At 42.8% G+C, this 16,891-nt stretch overlaps 1 protein-coding gene across 1 annotated transcript in view; it reads left to right on the top strand.

The window, feature by feature from the left end:
* The window catches only part of LOC135540308 (importin-9), a 33,316-nt gene extending 21,971 nt beyond the window's left edge, over positions 1-11,345 (top strand). The window contains exons 16-22 of the mRNA XM_064966890.1: positions 306-581; positions 1,420-1,586; positions 1,768-1,901; positions 2,082-2,201; positions 9,712-9,831; positions 10,144-10,220; positions 10,439-11,345. Coding sequence (XP_064822962.1) covers positions 306-581; positions 1,420-1,586; positions 1,768-1,901; positions 2,082-2,201; positions 9,712-9,831; positions 10,144-10,220; positions 10,439-10,549 — 1,005 coding nt within the window. The 3' untranslated portion in view covers positions 10,550-11,345. The remainder of the gene's footprint in view (positions 1-305; positions 582-1,419; positions 1,587-1,767; positions 1,902-2,081; positions 2,202-9,711; positions 9,832-10,143; positions 10,221-10,438) is intronic.
* The last annotated feature ends 5,546 nt before the right edge of the window (positions 11,346-16,891 follow it).

Below are 16,891 nucleotides of genomic sequence, written 5' to 3' on the forward strand. Positions count from 1 at the left end.
AATTGTCTTAGATACAAAGACGGCTATGTAGCTAGCTAGCTACGATCAAACAAAACAAACCGTTGTACTGTAATAGTTACTACAGTGCTGCTATTCGGGGGCTAGCTGGCTAGCTACGTTAGAAGAACGACAATAGCTGGCCAGCTAACCTAGAAAATCGCTCTAGACTACACAATTGTCTTAGATACAAAGACGGCTATGTAGCTGGCTAGCTACGATCAAACAAATCAAACCGTTGTACTGTAATGAAGTGAAATGAAGATGTGATTCGTAATTATATGAACTCTAACCCCATTCTCTTCCAGAACGGGGGTGAGTGTCTGCGGGCGTATGTGTCAGTGGCCCTGGAGCAGGTGGGCCAGTGGAGGGATACGGAGGGCCACAGTGGTCTGTGGTACGTGATGCAGGTGGTCAGTCAACTACTTGACCCCAGGACATCAGAGTTCACTGCTGCTTTCGTGGGCCGCCTGGTGTCCACGCTGATCGCCCGTGCCGGCACTGAGCTTGGAGAGCAGTTAGACCAAATCCTCAGAGCCATCCTCAGCAAGATGCAGCAGGCCGAGACCCTCAGCGTCATGCAGGTAGGAAGTAACAATTCTGTTTGTCCCTCTCTGGAACTTTCCTCTTTAAATCTATCAGTGTTCTCTGTGATGTTGAGGTTTCAACACGCCAAGCTGTCTCTATTCAATTTATACTAATCTTGAGCCTTGCATCAATGTTGTCCAGCAATTACTTTATTGCCACCCATATAGACCCTGTTGACATTCGACTCCTCTCCCCCAGTCTCTGATCATCTCTCTCCTCGACTCCTCTCCCCCAGTCTCTGATCATCTCTCTCCTCGACTCCTCTCCCCCAGTCTCTGATCATCTCTCTCTCTCTCTCCTCTCCCCCAGTCTCTGATCCTCTCTCTCTCCTCTCCCCCAGTCTCTGATCCTCTCTCTCTCCTCTCCCCCAGTCTCTGATCCTCTCTCTCTCCTCTCCCCCAGTCTCTGATCCTCTCTCTCTCTCTCCTCTCCCCCAGTCTCTGATCTCTCTCTCTCCTCTCCCCCAGTCTCTGATCCTCTCTCTCTCCTCTCCCCAGTCTCTGATCCCTCTCTCTCCTCTCCCCCAGTCTCTGATCCTCTCTCTCTCCTCTCCCCCAGTCTCTGATCCTCTCTCTCTCCTCTCCCCCAGTCTCTGATCCTCTCTCTCTCCTCTCCCCCAGTCTCTGATCCTCTCTCTCTCCTCTCCCCCAGTCTCTGATCCTCTCTCTCTCCTCTCCCCCAGTCTCTGATCCTCTCTCTCCTCTCCCCCAGTCTCTGATCCTCTCTCTCTCCTCTCCCCCAGTCTCTGATCCTCTCTCTCTCCTCTCCCCCAGTCTCTGATCCTCTCTCTCTCCTCTCCCCCAGTCTCTGATCATCTCTCTCTCCTCTCCCCAGTCTCTGATCATGGTGTTTGCCCACCTGGTCCACTCTCAGCTGGAGCCTCTGTTGGAGTTCCTGTGCAGTCTGCCGGGTCCAACGGGGAAACCAGCCCTGGAGTTTGTCATGGCTGAGTGGATGAGCCGACAGCACCTCTTCTACGGACAGTACGAGGGTAAAGTCAGGTGAGTGCATCTATCAAGATAGATGGTAGAGTAGAATATTTTCAACTTGGTGAAGAAAAGGTGTGTTCCTCTCTGTACTCCTCTTTCCACCTTTTTATGATTTGGAATTTTATGACCTGGCTGGAATTTTCTTCCCCTTTGTAATGTTTGTTTCCCCGTCTCCTGTGTTGTCCCTGTGCAGTACGGTAGCCCTGTGTAAGCTGCTGCAGCACGGCCTCAACACCAATGACAAGCGTCTCCAGGACATCGTGGTCAAGGGAGAGGAGATCTTTGGCCCTGACGAGGGCATCCGCACACGTTCCAAGTCTGCCAAGAGTACGACCCACAGCTCACTTCTCTAATTTAGCATTTAGGACACAAAAAATATCCTCCCCCATTATCTTGTCTAATGTATGACACGGGGTGCATTGGCTATATGCTTCTGTTGGTGGCCCAACTCTTTGATGGTCTGCACATCTTACAGTGTGGCTGTAAGGTCTGTCTGTCTCTCCCCAGATCCAGAGAAGTGGACCAACATTCCATTGCTAGTGAAGGTCTTTAAGCTGATTGTCAATGAGCTGTCGTCAGTGGTGGAGGCCAACACAACCAGAGCTGCCGCAGCAGACTGGAGTCAAGGTCAGGGTTGTGGCGGTCATTACATTTTGTCAGCCGGTGATTGTCATTCAAATAACTGCCGGGCTCACGGTAATTGACAGTTAATGAATATAAACACCTTCAGCATCTCTGGCTTCCACACACAGCTTACAACCCACTGATGCAGACCTTTGAAAAAGAAACATTTTTAAAAACTCTTAATAAATCCATTTTAATATAGCCTACACCTTCACAATTAATCTATTTATTTTAGGCAGATCTAAAGAAACAGGCTTTTCTTTCTATCATATTTCAGAAGAACAGAATCGCATATTCTGAGTCATCCTTATGTCAGGTCCTGATTTGGCTCGGCCATATGGCTGTGGGCTACACACGTTCATTTAGCAGGCAAGATTAGCTTATTATTCCTGTGGCATTTATTTTATAGTAAGAACAATACAGTTGAACATAGCTGAATAAAATAGAAAGGATATTTTTCCCCGAACAATTTCCGAGGGAGTGTACACATGCAGCTGTTCTGTGTTGCGCAATTAACAAAGAAACAGGTCCTCCTATGTGTTTCTAATTTAGAGTTATTTATTCTACTTTAGTTGTGATACAAACGTTAGACTATATGTTCTGATTTCTAATACATTCTAAGGCTGCATGATGTGACGAATTATGATTTGAAAAAAGTGCCGTGAAAGTGAAGCGCTCTTTTTCTTGAGCAGGCTGCACTGCACATCAGTCTCATTCACAATTTGACAAGGACTTGATAATGACCAAAAAGTATATGGACACCTGCTCGTCAAACATCTCATTCCAAAATCGTGGGCATTAATATGTAGTTGGTCCCCCCCCCCGCTGCTATTACAGCATCAACTGTTGTGGGAAGGCTTTTCTCTAGATGTTGGAACATTGCTGCAGGGACCTGCTTCCATTCAGCCACTAGCCATTAGTGAGGTTAGGCACTGATGTTGGGAGATTATGCCTGGCTCGCAGTCGGCGTTCCAATTCATCCCGAAGGTGTTCAATAGGGTTGAGGTCACGGCTCTGTGCAGGTCAGTGAAGTTCTTCCACACCGATCTCGACAAACGATTTCTGTATGGACCTCGCTTTGTGCACGGGGGCATTGTCATGCTGAAACAGGAAAGTCCTTCCCCAAACTGTTGCCACAAAGTAGGAAGCACAGAATCGTCTAGAATGTCAGTGTATGCTGTAGCGTTAAGATTTCCTTTCACTGGAACGAAGGGGCCTAGCCCAAACCATGGACTATTCCTACACCAAACTTTACAGTTGGTACTATCCATTCAGGCAGGTAGCGGTCTCTTGGCATCTGCCAAACTCAGATTTGTTTGTTGGACTGCCAGATGTTGAAGTGTGATTTGTTACTCCAGAGACGGCGTTTCCACTGCTCCAGAGTCCAATGGCAGTGAGCTTTACGCAACTCCAGCCAACGCTTGGCATTGCACATGGTGATCTTAGGCTTGTGTGCAGCTGCTCGGAAACCCCATTTCATGAAGCTCCAGACGAACAGTTCTTGTGCTGACGTTGCTTCCAGGCAGTTTGGAGCTCGGTAGGGTGTGTTGCAACCGAGGACAAAGATTTGTACGTGCCTCATCACTCGGCGATCCTGTTCTGTGAGCTTGTGTGGCCTTCCACTTCGCAGCTGAGTCGTTGTTGCTCCTAGACGTTTCCACTTCACTATAACAGAACTTAGTTGATAGGGGCAGCTCAAGCAAGGCAGAAATTTGTCTAACTTGTTGGAAAGGTGGCATCTTATGATGGTGTCACGTTGAAAGTCACTGAGCTCTTCAGTAAGGCCTTTCTACTGCCAGTGTTTGTCTATGGAGATTGCATGGCTGTGTGTTCAATTTTATACACCTGTCAGCAATGGGTACGGCTGAAATAGCCGAGTCCACTAATTTGAAGGGGTGTCCAAATACTTTCGTGTGTATATGTGTGGAATTATTTTTTATTAAGAATGGCCCACAAAAAAAGTAATCCATAACCTGCACTCAAATAGCAAATGGACGTTACGTGCAGATAGTTTTTTTTTAAATATACCAGGTAGGCTACACCATTTGTAAAGTGGATTAATGTGCTTAATTTCTTTTAAGTGAGCAATAAATATAGCAGGACTAGAAACCTGGGATCCACTTGTATTGTATAGTGGCTAGTCAAATCTGTTGAATTGAAATACATTTTCCAAAGTTATAGAATTACTGCTGTCTGTTCAGAAAGATAAAGTAATTCATAATTGTCTACTACACCATGAGAAGGCCTATAATTTAGCCTCACAGGATCAGTAGCTTCTTTCAAAAAAAATGCCTCGCTGTGTATTGTGAAGCCCAATAAGGCATAGCATACAGCTGAGAATGTGCATCACATCAGTCAGTGAACAGCATGCAGACAAAACAGGCCTTTCGCAAGATTTCAAATACAATCGAAGGGTAACAGGTTGGAAAGCAAATGGCTCCTGCTGAAAAGACTATGCTGTAGGCTATCAAACTCTTTGATCAACTTCCAAATATGGTTTTACTGCATAAAACTAGAGATGGGCGTTTGGCACGAACACGTAGGCCATTACCAGCGAGTGATCTGCGCAGCATTGGGTGAGTCAGTGAAATTGGAAAGCTTTTTTAGGACTATAATTTCCTCATATTGTAGCCTACAATATGTATCTCCACACACATAGGCCTAGACTATTGATGGATTCAAGACCCAGGGCGTTTTTATTGATCTCCGGCTACTTTAACACTAACAAACTATGTGAACCCTTTGGAATTACCTCGATTTCTGCATACATTTGTCATAAAATGTGATCTGATCTTCATCTAAGCCACAACAATAGACAAACAGTCTGCATAAACTAATTACACACAAACAATTATACATTTTCATGAACTTTACTGAACACACCGTGTAAACATTCACAGTGCAGGGTGGGGAAAGTATGTGAACTCTTGGATTTAATAACTGGTTGACACTCCTTTTTGCAGCAATAACCTCAACCAAACATTTTCTGTCGCTCAAACCTGCACAACGGTCAGGAGGAATGTTGAACCATTCCTCTATACAAAACTATCAGTTCAGCAATATTCTTGGGATGTCTGGTGTGAACCGCTCTTGAGGTCATGCCACAGCATCTCAATCGGGTTGAGGTCAGGCCTCTGACTGGGCCACTCCAGAAGGTGTATTTTCTTCTGTTGAAGCCATTCTGTTGTTGATTTACTGCTGTTTTTTTGTCGTTGTCCTGTTGCATCACCCAACTTCTGTTGAGCTTCAATTGGCGGACAGATAGCTTTATATTCCCCTGCAAAATGTCTTGATAAACTTGGGAATTAATTTTCCCGTAGATGATATCATGCTGTCCAGAGGCAGCAAAGCAGCCCCAAACTGTGATACTACCGCCAGCATACTTTACAGTGGGGATGAGGTTTTGATGTTGGTGTGCTGTGCCTTTATTTCGCCACACATAGTGATGTGTGTTCCTTCCAAACAACTCAACTGTAGTTTCATCTGTCCACAGAATATTTTGCCAGTAGCATTGTGGAAGATTCAGGTGCTATTTTTCAAACTTCAGACCTGCAGCAATGCTTCAGACCTGCAGCAATGTATCATAGACTCGTCAACAGAGACGTTAGCATGTTCCAGAGATTTCTATAAGTCTTCAGCTGACACTCTAGGATTCTTCTTAACCTCCTTGAGCATTCTGTGCTGTGCTCTTGCAGTCATCTTTGCGGGACGGCCACTCCTAGGGAGAGTAGCAACATTGCTGAACTGAACTCTCCATTTTATACACAATTTGTCTTACCGTGGACTGATGAACATCAAGGCTTTTAGAGATACTTTTGTAACCCTTTCCAGCTTTATGCAAGTCAACAATTCGTAGGTCTTTTGAGATGTATTTTGTTCAAGGCATGGGTCACATCAGGCAATGCTTGTGAATAGCAAACTCAAATTTTGTGAGTTTGTTTTGGGATTTTTTTTTATTGGGCGGGGCAGCTCTAACCAACATCTCCAATCTCTTCTCATTGATTGGACTCCAAATTAGCTGACTCCTGACTCCAATGAGCTTTTTGAGAAGTCATTAGCCTAGGGGTTCACATACTTTTTCTAACCTACACTGTGAATGTTTAAATGATGTATCCAATATAGACAAGAAAAATACAATAATTTGTGTTATTAGTTTAAGCACACGGTGTTTGTCTATGGTTGTGATGAAGATCAGATCAAATTTTATGACCAATTTTTGCAGAAATCCAGGTAATTCCAAAGGGTTCATATACTTTTTCTTGACATTGTAGATAATTTGTTCAGTATTAAAATAGATTATGCCTGTCTCCAGTCATGTAAAAGGACTTAGAAATGCATTAAATGCGTTTATGAAAGGACACTTTTCCAGACCCTAGGCTACTAAAAATGTTCCCCATGTGTGCAACTTCTGTAACTGCCTCAACTCTACTGCTCTATGCCATTACGCAAATACCATGATATGCATGCAATGCTTTATTATAAAGGTGAATTATTATTATTATTATTATTATTATTTATTCTCCATGTGTTACGGTACCTCAGGTCCCCAGGTCAATCCCCTCTCGAGCTCACTTTGTTCTGGTACCTTCCGATTTTCACAAATTTAGGCACTGGTCTTTACGTATTCTAAATAATGTGTGTAATTAGTTTAGAACTGTCCATTATCATGCACCTGTCAGAACAGAAGTGATGTGTTAATACATGGAATGTTGAGAAATAAATTTAGGCCTAGCCTATAGAAAGATGACGGGATCCTCATTGAGGCCATCAAAACTCTGTTTTCTCAAGCAACTGCATAGCCTGTAGAAATGTTGCGCAACAGAAACACTTTATTCCATGCACCAACCAGCTATGAGGAGCTGGCTCTCACTGCCACTCAAACTCTGAATGAAATGAAATGTTTGATTCAATTTTTTTGATTGTCTTTTGTATTGATCCCAGGAATTGTCCATATGCACAAAACGCTTATTTCTCTCAAATTGTGTGTACAGATTTGCTTACATCCCTGTTAATGAGCATTTCTCCTTTGTGAAGATAATCCATCCACTTGACAGGTTTGGCATATCAAGAAGCTGATAAAAAAAAAAAAGATCATTACACAGGTGCACCTTGTGCTGGGGAAAATAAAAGTCCACTCTAAAATGTTTTGTCACACAACACAATTCTGAAAGCGTGCAATTTCTATGCTGACTGCAGAAATGTCCACCAGAGCTGTTGCCAAATCATTTAATAGTCATTTCTCTACCATAAACGGCCTCCAACGTCGTATTAGAGAATTTGGCTGTACGTCCAACCGACCTCACAACCACTGACCCATGTGTAACCACACCAACCCAGGATGCCACATCTGGCTTTTTCACCTACAGGGTCATCTGAGACCAGCCACCCGGATGGCTGATGAAACTGTGGGTTTGCACAACCAAAGAAATTCTGCACAACCTGTCAGAAACCGTCTCCGAGTAGCTCGTCTGCATGCTTGTCATCCTTACAAGAGTCTTCACCTGCCTGCAGTTTGGTGTCATAACTGACTTTCAGTGGGCAAATGCTCAAATTTCATTTGATCATCGAACACAATTGCAATTTTAAATGCACAGAGATACCATGATGAGATCCTGATGCCTATTGAAATCCATAGATTAGGGCCTGGTTAATATATGTCAATTGACTGACTTCCTTAAATGAACTGTAACTCAGTGAAATCTTTGAAATTGTTGAGTTTAATATTTTAGTTTAGTGTATATTGACTTCCCCGTCTCCCTTAATCTGCATCGGATGTGCTCATAAATGTGCTGCTACTCATAGAATGTTTCAGAGATATCAAGTTATGGTTGGCTACTGCGTGCATTTCATCAAATGCTACTGTCAAACAACAAATAATAATGTGTGCCTCTGGTTCTTTGGGGTGCCTGGTAGCCTGGTGATTAGAGCGTTGGGCAGGTAACCGGAAGGTTGCATGTTCAAACCCCCGAGCTGACAAGGTAAAAATCTATTGTTTTGACCCTGAGCAAGGCAGTTAACCCACTGTTCCCCGGGTGCCGAAGATGTGGATGTCGATTTAAGGCAGCCCTCCACACCACTCTGATTCAGAGGGGTTGGGTTAAATGTGGTAGATGCGTTGTACAACTGACTAAGTATCCCCTTTCCCTGTTTTTGTTCCGGACTACGTTCTCACTTGCAGCGAACCGTACCCCGGTACCAAGCCTATCCAAATGTATTAAATTAAAAACAGATATGACATTAACATAAATATTCATACCCTTTACTCATACTTTGTTGCAGCGATTACAGCCTTGAGTCTTTTTGGGTATTATGCTATAGACTTGGCACACCTGTCTTTGGGGAGTTTCTCCCATTCTTTTCTGCAGATCCTCTCAAGCTCTGTGCTCCAGAGATATTTGATCGGGTTCAAGTCTGAGATCTGTCTGGGCCACTCAAGGACATTGAGATATGTCCCAAAGCCATCCTTGTGTTGTCTTGGCTGTGTCCTTTGGGTCATTGTCCTGTTGGAAGGTGAACCTTCACCCCAGTCCGAGGTCTGGAGCAGGTTTTCATCAAGGATCTCTCTGTACTTTGCTCCGTTCATCTTTGCCTCGATCCTAACTAGTCTCCCAGTCCCTGCCGCTGAAAAACATCCCCACAGCATGATGATGCTGCCACCACCACAGTGGAACTCTGGAGCACTGTCCGTGACCATCAGATTCTTGGTCACCTGCCTGACCAAGGCCCTTCTCCCCCGACTGCTCAGTTTGGCCGGGCGGCCAGCTCTAGGAAGAGTCTTGGTGGTTCCAAACTTCTTCCATTTAAGAATGATGGAGGCCACTGTGTTCTTGGGGAGCTTAAATGCTGCAGACATTTTTTGGTACCCTTCCCCAGTGCTGTGCCTCGACACATTCTTGTTCCGGAGCTCTACAGACAATTCTTTCGACTTCATGGCTTGGTTTTTGCTCTTACATGCACTTTCAACTGTGGGAACTTTTATATAGACGTGTGTGTGCCTTTTACAAAACATGTCCAATCAATTCAATGGGAACAGGATGCACCGGAGCTCAATTTCGAGTATCATAGCAAAGGGTCTGAATACTTGTGAATAAGCGATTTTATTTTATTTTGTATAAATATGCACAAAAAAATCTAAAGCTGTTTTCGCTTTGTCATTATGGGGTATTGTGTGTAGATTGAGGAATTAATTTTTTATTTAATCTATTTTTAGAATACGTCTAAGGTAACAAAATGTGGAAAAAGTGAAGGGGTCTGAATTCTTTCCGAATGCACTGTATGTAATATAATATATGCCCTATCGCAGACGCTTTTATCCAAAGTGACTTAGACATGCATACATACATTTTACAAATGGGTGGTCCTGGGAGTTTTCCCACTAGCATTGCAAGCGCCATGCTCTAACAAATTAGCTACAGAGGACCACAAACGGCCTTCATATGTGTGTGTGTTTAGTATTGTGAAGGCAAATAGGCCCTGTTGAATCTAATCCTAAACTGTTTGGTTGTCACTGCAGATTCAGGTGGAATGTGGGAGGACCAGGAGGCAGAAGAAGAGGAGGAGGAGGATGATGAGGAGGAGGATGAAGGGCTGGCTGGGCAGCTGCTATCTGACCTCATCGCTTCCAACAAATATGGTGAGAATAGACCAAAATAAGTTGATGCTGGATAGTAAACAATGCCGAAAAAGAAGTAAAAAAAATAGAAGTAATCAAGGCACTCATGTAGTGGAATAATTTAAAAGCCCTTATTATTTATGGCTTATGCTTAGTAAGAATGAAAAATCCACCGAAGCGTTGCGGCTACAAAATAATTAATCATGGTGACAAAATAACTTCCCTCTCTCAGCCTCTTCTAGAGGTCTGGCTCCTACATCAGTGTAGTAGGCAGCCATCTTGGCTCTATCTGCCATGTTTCACAGGTATCAACATGTATTTTGAATCTCTCAGATGAAGACTACTATGAGGATGATGATGAGGAGGATCCAGATGCCTTGAAGGACCCCATATATCAGATAGACCTTCAGGTAATGCCTCGCTAATATACTGATCTGTCATTCAGATTTAGTTCACAAAAACATGACTACTTAGGGCTGACGTGGTTGTGCTCCAACTGTGCCCTCTTAATTGACCTTAAGGAGATTGATCAAGTTGTATTGAACAGATTTCAACGGTTTGTCCTTTCGGTTGTATTTTAATGTCTTAAATTAACTTTAAATAAAGTTTGTTGTACTGTGTGTTCCAGGCCTACCTGACAGATTTCCTGACCCAGTTTGCCCAGTCGCCGTGCTACAGCATGTTCTCTGGCCATCTCAATGACGCTGAGAGGAGAGTCCTGCAGACTATCGGCATCTAAACCTGCTCCCATCCACTTCCCTATGTCAACCCTACTAGAACACTCTTGCCCAATCCCTCACTCTCACCAACCAATCACCAACCCCTGAGTGTGGGAGAGGCTCTGATTGGCCAAGCAGTTGTTTATGCTTTACCTACATCTCCAACAGAAGATCATGGGGAGGTGAAGCGGGAGAGAAGAGACAGACATGACTTACCCATACATCCTGTCTCTCTATTCTGACTTAAAGGATGACCAGGAAAAGACTGAGGACTTGTGGAGGGATGTGACGGAAGAAGTTCGAGAGAAGGTCGTGAGGGACACCCCGATTTGTTCCCAGGGAGGGCTGGGAGACACCTCCTTAGTGTCTCCTCGCTCCTCTGCCCTGTTGTACTTGTGGGAGGACTTTGGAATGTGACAGAGGGGTTGATGTTTTGCAATGGGACAGGCAGGCAGGGCAGCTGTGATATATGAACGGAGTCTTTACTGTGTCCCATTTGTAACTCGACCCACTTATTTTTGTGCTTCTGTAAAAAATTATAAAATAAACTTCCAAGGGGCAAAAGAGACTTCATGACGATGGACAGACAAAGAGAAATATATCTTTGAGACTGAGTAAGAAACTTTGGTGGCCTTGTTTTCAGAAACCATTGACTTTTCTGATTGGGATGAAAACCTTGAGGATTTCTGGTTGCGACTGGGGCCTGGGTGGTTATGGGGGATTCACACCGTTGCCATGGTGACTCACCGCCTTTTCATTTCCCTTTACCCACTAGTTGGGGTGAAATTTTTTAATAAAAGTCCCAATAGGACACCATTTTTGTTTCCATTGTTATTTGGTCGCTTTCCCAGATAGTGAAGAATGGCAGTACAAGTTTTCACACTTGGTCCTTTTCAGACAATTTTTCTGTACTCAGTGCTGTTCACTTTTAATTTTCTGTGCTGTGTGAACACTCCAAAGAAACTTGGACCACTCAAAAGAGCATTTGAAGCGACCCGAATGGAGACATCTCGAGGTGGTCTATGTTCAGTTTGCTTTAGTCCCGTGGTCCGGTTCCCTATTTTAGGGAAATGTGAACACAAAGTATTATTGTCATTATTCCTGCACCACACACGAGACTACTGCAACACAGTTTCCCCTGCCATAACCCCTCACATTTGTGGTACAAAAGAGAGAAGATTATGTGTAGGTTCGTGGAAATATTGTGTGCTGTTTTTGGATATTCTTTAGCAATTGTCAAGGACATACAGAAATGCCCAAATATATGTGTGGAGTTTGGTGCTGACACAATGTTCAGATTATTTGTTTGCAAAGTGTTATCTATAGGCTAAGGAAGCTTCATAAACTGTTTATTTGATTGTGGGGTTTAGCACTAACCAAAAAATCAATGCTAGCTTTTAAAGGGGCAGTAGCCTAAATTGAGTGAAATTTAAGTGCAGCATTTTTTTAATCTGCAGTATTCTGCTATTTTATTCTGTTACCAATAATATTTACTTGATTGGATTTAGATGACAATTATCTATTAGCTATATTTATATATACTTGAAGTCGGAAGTTTACATACACTTAGGTTGGAGTCATTAAAACTCGTTTTCAACCACTCCACAAGTTTCTTGTTAGCAAACTATAGTTTTGGCAAGTCAGTTAGGGCATCTACTTTGTGCATGACACAAGTAATTTTTCCAGCAATTGTTTATGACAAATTAAATAATCTGTAATTCACTATCACAATTCCAGTAGGTCAGAAGTTTACATACACTAAGTTGACTGTGCCTTTAAACAGCATAGAAAATTGCTGAAAATGATGTCTTGGCTTTAGAAGCTTCTGATAGGCTAATTAACATAATTTGAGTCAATTGGAGGTTTACCTGTGGATGTATTTCAAGGCCTACCTTCAAACTCAGTGCCTCTGCTTGACATCATGGAAAAATCAGCAATGACCTCCAGAAAAAAAATTGTGGACTTCCACAAGTCTGGTTCATCTTTTGGAGCAATTTCCAAATTCCTGAAGGTACCACGTTCATCTGTATAAGCAATAGTACGCAAGTATAAACACCATGGGACCACGCAGCCATCATACCGCTCAGGAAGGAGATGCGTTCTGTCTCCTAGAGATGAACATACTGTGGAGCGAAAGTGCAAATCCATCCCACAACAACAGCAAAGGACCTTGTGAAGATGCTGGAGGAAACCGGTACAAAAGTATCTGTCCACAGTAAAACAAGTCCTTTATCGACATAACCTGAAAGGCCGCTCAGCAAGAAAGAAGCCACTGCTCCAAAACTGCCATTAAAAAGCTAGACTACGGTTTGCAACTGTACATGGGGACAAAGAGCACTTTTTGGAGAAATGTCCTCTGGTCTGATGAAACAGAAATGTTTGGCCATAATGATCATTGTTATGTTTAGAGGAAAAAGGGGGTGACTTGCAAGCCGAAGAACACCATCCCAAACGTGTAGCACTTGGGTTGCATCATGTTGTGGGGATGCTTTGCTGCAGGAGGGACTGGTGCATCTCATGAAATAGATGGCATCATGAGGTAGGAAAATTATGTGGATATATTGAAGCGACATCTCAAGACATCAGGAAGTTAAAGCTTGGTCGCAAATGGGTCTTCCAAGTGGACAGTGACCCCAAGCATACTTCCAAAGTTGTGGCAAAATGGCTTATGGACAACAAAGTCAAGGTATTGGAGTGGCCATCACAAATCCCTGACCTCAACCCTATAGAAATTTTGTGAGCAGAACTGAAAAAGCATGTGCGAGCAAGGAGGCCTTACAAACCTGGCTCAGTTACACCAGCTCTGTTAGGTGGAATGGGCCAAACAATTTAAAGGCAGTGCTACCAAATACTAATTGAGTGTATGTAAACTTCTGACCCACTGGGAATGTGATGAAAGAAATAAAAGCTGAAATAAATAATTTTCTCTACTATTATTCTGACATTTCACATTCTTAAAATAAAGTGGTGATCCTGACTGACCTATGACAGGGAATTTTTACTAGGATTTAATGAATTGTGAAAAACTGAATTTAAATGTATTTGGCCAAGGTGTATGTAAACTTGCGACTTCAGCTGTGGGATGGGCAGCATTTTCACGACCGGATGAAAAGCGTTCCCAAATCAAACTGCCTGCTACTCTGGCCCAAAAGCTATGATATGCATATAATTGGTAGATTTGGATAGAGAACACTCTGAAGTTTCTAAAAATGTTTGAATGATGTCTGTGAGGTGACAGTGTTTTCAATGGGTTTCCTAGATTTCTGTGGCACTTCGTTGCAGTTCCTATTGCTTCCACTAGATGTGGAAATTAAAAATTGGTTGATGTTTTTCTTTAGAGAAATTAAGAAGTACAGCTGTCCAAAACGAGGGTCCAGGCTTGGGCTCTCTAATGTTTAGATGCGCACTCCAGATCACGTGCTTCACGTTGTTTTCCTCTGGTATGGAACACTGTTCATCCCGCCTTACATTTGATAGGTTATTTTTTTTTATGTAAATAATCAAAAGTTGTATTCGGAAAGTTGTTTGAAATGTTTGGACAAAGATTACAAGTAACATTATATATTTGGTAGTCATGTTGCGCGAGTTGGAACCGGTGTTTTTCTGGATCAAATGCACCAAATAAATGGACATTTTGGATATATAACGACGGAATTAATCTAACAAAAGGACCATTTATGATGTTTATGGGACATATTGGAGTGCCAACAAAAGAAGATCTTCAAAGGTAAGGCATGAATTATATCTTTATTTCTGAGTTTTGTGTTGCGCATGGCGGGATGAAATATGATTTTCTGTGCTTGTTTGATGGGGTGCTATCCTCAGATAATAGTGTGGTTTGCTTTCGCCATAAAGCATTTTTGAAATCTGACACAGCGGCTGGATTAACAAGAAATGTATCTTTAATCCTATGTGTAACACTTGTATCGTTCATCAGTGTTTTATGATGGGTATTTCTGTCATTTGATTTGGCTCTCTGCAATTTCCCTGGGTGTTTGTTTGAGACAATGCATTACTGAACATAACGCGCCAATTTCAAATGAGATTTTTGGACATGAAGATCAACTTTATCGAACAAAACACAGTTATTGTCCAACATGGAGTCCTGGGAGTGCCACCAAATGAAGATCATCAAAGGTTAGTGATTAATTTCATCACTATTTCTGACTTTTGTGAGCCCTCTCCTTGGCTGGAAAATGGCTGTATGGTTTTCTGTGTCTAGGCACTGTCCTAACATAATCTCATGGTGTTTCCTTTCTGAACAAAGCAGTGTGAATGCAAAGAGGACTCAGACCACAAAATAGGTGAAGTGAACTGGCAAGAGTTGCACATTCAAAGGCAAGGGCAGTGTGAATACAAAGACAACCGAGTACTTTTCCTTTGTTTTCACGCAAGAAGACTATATGTGAACACCACTACTCACCTATAGTATCTTACCAAATCGAGATTTGTGTTCGTTGTCTGTAGTTTATGGCTGCCCATACCATGTGTTCTCATTTCTTCAGTGTTGGAAAAAGTACTCAATTGTCATACTTGAGTAAAGGTATAGATATCTTAATAAAAAGTTACTCAAGTAAAATTAAGTCACCCAGTAAAATACTACTTGAGTAAAAGTATTTGGTTCTAAATGTAACTTTCAAAATTAAAAGTATAAATAATTTAATTCCTTCTAAACTAGCAAAAAAAAAGAAACTGTCAACTGTGTTTATATTCAGCAAACTTAACATGTGTAAATATTTGTATGAACATAACAAGATGCAACAGCTGAGACATTAACTGAACAGGTTCCACAGACATGTGACTAACAGAAATTGAATAATGTGTTCCTGAACAAAAGGGGGGGGGTCAAAATCAAAAGTAACAGTCAGTATCTGGTGTGGCCACCAGCTGCATTAAATACTGCAGTGCATCTCCTCCTCGTGGACTGCGCCAGATGTGCCAGTTATTGTTGTGAGATGTTAACCCACTCTTCCACCAAGGCACCTGCAAGTTCCTGGACATTTCTGGGGGGAATGGCCCTAGCCCTCACCCTCCGATCCAACAGGTCCCAGGCATGCTCAATGGGATTGAGATCCGGGCTCTTCGCTGGTCATGGCAGAACACTGACATTCCTGTCTTGCAGGAAATCATGCACAGAATGAGCAGAATGGCTGGTGGCATTGTCATGCTGGAGGGTCATGTCAGGATGTGCCTGCAAGAAGAGTACTACATGAGGGAGGAGAATGTCTTCCCTGTAATGAGCAGCATTGGAATTGCCTGCAATGACAACAAGCTCAGTCCGATGATGCTGCGACACACCGCGACGGACCCTCCACCTCCAAATCGATCCCACTCCGGAGTACAGGCCTCGGTGTAAAGTTCATTCCTTCGACAATAAACGCGAATCCGGCCATCACCCCGAGTAAGACAAAACCGCGACTCGTCAGTGAAGAGCTTTTTGCCAGTTCTGTCTGGTCCAGCGACGGTGGGTTTGTGCCCATAGGCGACATTGTTGCCAGTGATGTCTGGTGAGGACCTGCCTCTCTCAGGTTCTTGCGAACATTCTGAGCACTGATGGAGGGATTGTGCGTTCCTGGTGTAACTCGGGCAGTTGTTGCCATCCTGTACCTGTTCCGCACGTGTAATGTTCGGATGTACCGATCCTGTGCAGGTGTTGTTACACGTGGTCGGCCACTGTGAGGATGATCAGCTGTCCGTCCTGTCTCCCTGTAGTGCTGTCTTCGGCGTCTCACAGTACGGACATTGCAATTTATTGCCCTAGAAAGGCCTCTTTAGTGTCCTAAGTTTTCATAACTGTGACCTTAATTGCCTAACGTCTGTAAGCTATTAGTGTCTTAACAACCGTTCCACAGGTGCATGTTCATTAATTGTTTATGGTTCATTGAACAAGCATGGGAAACAGTGTTTAAAAACTTAACTTTACAGATCTTCATTGTAATTTGGATTTTCACAAATTATCTTTGAAAGACAGGGTCCTGAAACAGGAACTTTTCTTTTTTTGCAGTTTATTTTTTTCAATTTTTTTTTTTCATTTCTGGATAGCCAGGGGCACACGCCAACACTCAGACATCATTTACAAAAGATGCACTTGTGTTTAGTGAGTCCGCCAGATCAGAGGCAAAAGGGGTGACGATGTGTTGTCTTGATAAGTGTGTGAATTGGACAATTTTCCTGTCCTGCTAAGTACTTTTGGGTGTCAGGTAAAATGTATGGAGTAAAAATTACATTATTTTCTTTAGGAATGTAGTGGAGTAAAAATTGTCCAAAATATAAATAGTAAAGTACAGATACTTAAGTAAAACTACTTTAAAGTACTGCTTAAGTACTTTACACCACTGGATTTATGTTGGTTTGGTTGACAT

The sequence above is a fragment of the Oncorhynchus masou genome, chromosome 5 (genome assembly GCF_036934945.1).
Source record: "Oncorhynchus masou masou isolate Uvic2021 chromosome 5, UVic_Omas_1.1, whole genome shotgun sequence".
In the NCBI taxonomy this organism is placed as follows: domain Eukaryota; kingdom Metazoa; phylum Chordata; class Actinopteri; order Salmoniformes; family Salmonidae; genus Oncorhynchus; species Oncorhynchus masou.